The sequence below is a fragment of the Condylura cristata genome, unplaced genomic scaffold (genome assembly GCF_000260355.1).
Source record: "Condylura cristata isolate star-nosed mole 26May11 unplaced genomic scaffold, ConCri1.0 scaffold00002, whole genome shotgun sequence".
Taxonomy (NCBI): Eukaryota; Metazoa; Chordata; class Mammalia; order Eulipotyphla; family Talpidae; genus Condylura; species Condylura cristata.
This window is the reverse complement of record NW_004567103.1, coordinates 11,897,488-11,900,565: the sequence shown is the minus strand read 5'-3', so window position 1 is coordinate 11,900,565 and position 3,078 is coordinate 11,897,488. Positions and strand designations below refer to the sequence as shown.

Genomic DNA, 3,078 nt, shown 5'->3' with positions numbered 1-3,078 from the left:
TTTTTCAGAGCTTTTCCCGATCTACCCGGAATCTGTCAGACGATAGACGTTGTATAGCTTGTGTCATCTCCCCCTTCTTTGTTTTTTAAATGAAGCTGAAATGCCTTTAATTCGATGTGGGTCTTTCTGAGGGCTGTGAAGACGGCACGGATGAGGACTGGAAATATAAACAGGAGAGAGAAAATAAGGGAGGTCATAACACAAGCTAGCAGTGGAAAGTCCGATTTTCAGAGCTTTTCCCCATCTACCCGGAATCTGTCAGACAATAGACGTTGCATAGCTTGTGTCAGCCTCTCTTCCTGTTTCTTAGCAACTTCCTTCCCCCGTTAGGTGCCGCTGGTTTTGGCAGGTCACCCCGGGGAGTGTCCCTGTCTCGTGGTGGTGTCCGACTACAGGCTTTACGTGTTACAAGTCACAGCAGAGATCTGGTGAGAGAGGGGCGTGGCCGGGGAAGGGGTTGGGTCTCGTGATGGGTCTCTCCCTACTCATTTACTCGTCACTGCCCGTCCCTCCACAGCGGACCCCCGGAGACCTGGCTACAGCCCTCCCTGGCTGTTCCCCTGCAGGAACTGAGTGGCATCGAGCTGGGCCTGGCGGGACAGAGCCTGCGGCTGGAGTGGGCGGCTGGGGCGGGCAGCTGTGTGCTGCTGCCCCGAGATGCCAAGCGCTGTCGGGCCTTCCTCAAGGAGCTCACTGGTGAGCGAGCGGAAGGGCCAGGCAGAGACGAGGGTGGGAGGCGAGGAGCGAGTGGAAACAGACAGCTAGCGTGGCGCCTTCCTTTGGAGGTTTCTGAACACTGGAGCTGTGGGGGGTGGGAAGACGCTGGGAGGTGGGGGGTTTGGATAGACGAGATGGGGTCTCTGAGGGCCTCCGTCCCTGGCTCTGTCCAGATGTCTTGCAGTCGTTGCCCCCAGCCCGGAGGAGCAGCGTCAGTGCCACAGAGGAGGCGGTGACCCCGAAGCACCGGCTGTGGTGAGCTGAGAGGATGAGGCCAGGCGTGGTGCTGGGGAGCCCACACACCGGGCCCATTGATGCCTGAGCCCCTGGGCTGCCCCTGTGGGACTTCCTGCCCCCAGCTCACCGTCCCTCTCTGGGGCTGCCGCCTTCCCTGCAGGCCATTGCTGGAAAGAGACTCTTCTTCGGAGCCTCCGCCGTTCTTCTACCTTCGGGTGTTCCTGGTTGAAGGTGAGGTCCCTGGTCCCAGGCCACGGTCAGCCTCTCGGCATCTCTGTGCCTCCACCGCTCTTAGTTCCCAGGATCGGGACTTCCAGCACCTGCGTGCCAGCGGCACAGCCCTGCCTCTGCGGAGGGTCAGGCGGGCCGGGGCCCCAGTTACTGAGACGCACTGCATCGCGTCCAGGCTTTCTGTGGCATTCTGCTCCTCATTCTCTTGGGGGCGAGAATGGAGCCTTCTTTCTGGGAGGGGGCAGGGTCACTTTGGTTAGTGGTTTTGGGGCCTAGAGATGCCTGGCGCTCGGAAAGGGCAGGCTGTGACCCCCAGGGCCCCGGCTGCTCCCTCACTTGGCCGTTCTCTTTTCCGAACAGAACGGGGCGCTGGTCCAGGGGTCGGGGCTCCTCATGGCCTTCCGCTCTCTCCCCAGGCCCTGCTCTCTGCCCTGTGTCCCTGTTGCTGACCCTGTCCACCCTGCACCTACTGGAGGAGGACCCCGCGGTGCCTGAAGCAGAGCCCCCTCCCCCCTCAGCCTGCGGCGAAGCCTCGGAGGCCTCAGGCCTGGGCCCTGCCGTGCGAGTCCGGGAGCAGCAGCCCCTCAGCAGCCTGAGCTCCGTGCTGCTCTACCGCTCTGCCCCTGAGGACCTGCGGCTCATCTTCTACGACGAGGTGAGCACGGTGTCGGTGCTGGGTCTAGGCAGGCTCGGAACTGGGGGTAGTGAGAGGGACAGAGACTGGGGTCCAGTGAACTGGGCGGTTCCCTCGGCTGGACAAGCCATAGGTAGAGAGGGAGGCAGCTGTGGGCGGGAATGACGCCCCAACCTGAAGCCCAGCCCTGTGGGTGGGGACGCTGAGTGAGGCACCAGAGGCTTCCGGTGTGTGGGACTGGCCCGTGTGCCGGCCACTTCGTCTTGACCTCCATGGAGCCGGTCCTGTTACACGGCAGGGCCCGAGGCTTGGGGCTGTTCGCTGGCTCGCACAGGTCGCAGGTGGTAGTGCCAGGAGCTGAACCCCAAGCAGTCCTTGGGGTCAACTCTAGAACGTGTTCTGGGGAACGGGGGGGGGGGGGGTTAAAGCAACAAGATGCCGAATGGGGAAGCCCACTGGGAGCTTCAGTAAGTGCTGACCAGGCTCCGTCTGAAAAGCACCAAGTCAGGATCTCTCATGGGGAGTGACACAGGCTTGGGAGAGGAGGCGGCCATGAGCCTCGCAGGGGCGCCCCCCCTCCTCCGGAGACACCCCTCCTTGCTCTGTGTGACCCGCTGAGTATGCGTTCCCTCGTGGCTGCCAGGTATCCCGGCTGGAGAGTGTCTGGGCACTTCGAGTTGTGTGTCCCGAGCAGCTGACGGCCCTGCTGGCCTGGATCCGGGAGCCCTGGGAGGAGCTGTTTTCCATTGGACTCCGGACCTTGACCCAAGAGACTCTAGACCTCGACCGGTGAGGCCTCGCCACTGGCCCCGGCCTGGGCCCGTGAGGCCCCCCGTGACCTGTGGGCCCTGGGCAGGACCGAGAAGTGGGAGATCCGGCATGGGGACAGCCGAGTGGTCAGTAGGACTGTCTCCTGCACTTTCCTCAGGTATTAATAAAGTGGCTGCATTGCAGGTGTCCTGGTGTGATGTAGTGTGTCACTCACGAGGCCTGTCCGTCCTCCCCTTGACACAGAACCAAAGCTCTTCCTCAAGGGGCAGCCTTGCTTATGTGGTGAGACCAGCCTCCAGCCCAGCCTGTCCCAGACTGCGGGGTCAAGCAGGCTCCTGACCCAGGGCCTCTGGCCTCAGCCAGCAGTACCTGGCATGCAGCCTGGCAGGGAAGTTGCCTGCTTTGGGCCAGTTAGAGTCCCATGCTCTCCAGTTGCCATTGGGGACTAATGAGGTGCTCAGCCCCTGGGGAATGAACAGAATGGAAGA

The 3,078-nt window shown here is 62.2% G+C and overlaps 1 protein-coding gene across 1 annotated transcript in view; it reads left to right on the top strand.

The window, feature by feature from the left end:
- The window catches only part of STK11IP (serine/threonine kinase 11 interacting protein), a 15,619-nt gene extending 12,852 nt beyond the window's left edge, over nucleotides 1-2,767 (top strand). Inside the window, exons 20-25 of the mRNA XM_004674249.2 lie at nucleotides 331-428; nucleotides 518-696; nucleotides 891-972; nucleotides 1,115-1,185; nucleotides 1,602-1,840; nucleotides 2,463-2,767. Coding sequence (XP_004674306.1) covers nucleotides 331-428; nucleotides 518-696; nucleotides 891-972; nucleotides 1,115-1,185; nucleotides 1,602-1,840; nucleotides 2,463-2,612 — 819 coding nt within the window. The 3' untranslated portion in view covers nucleotides 2,613-2,767. The remainder of the gene's footprint in view (nucleotides 1-330; nucleotides 429-517; nucleotides 697-890; nucleotides 973-1,114; nucleotides 1,186-1,601; nucleotides 1,841-2,462) is intronic.
- Nucleotides 2,768-3,078: the final 311 nt, after the last annotated feature.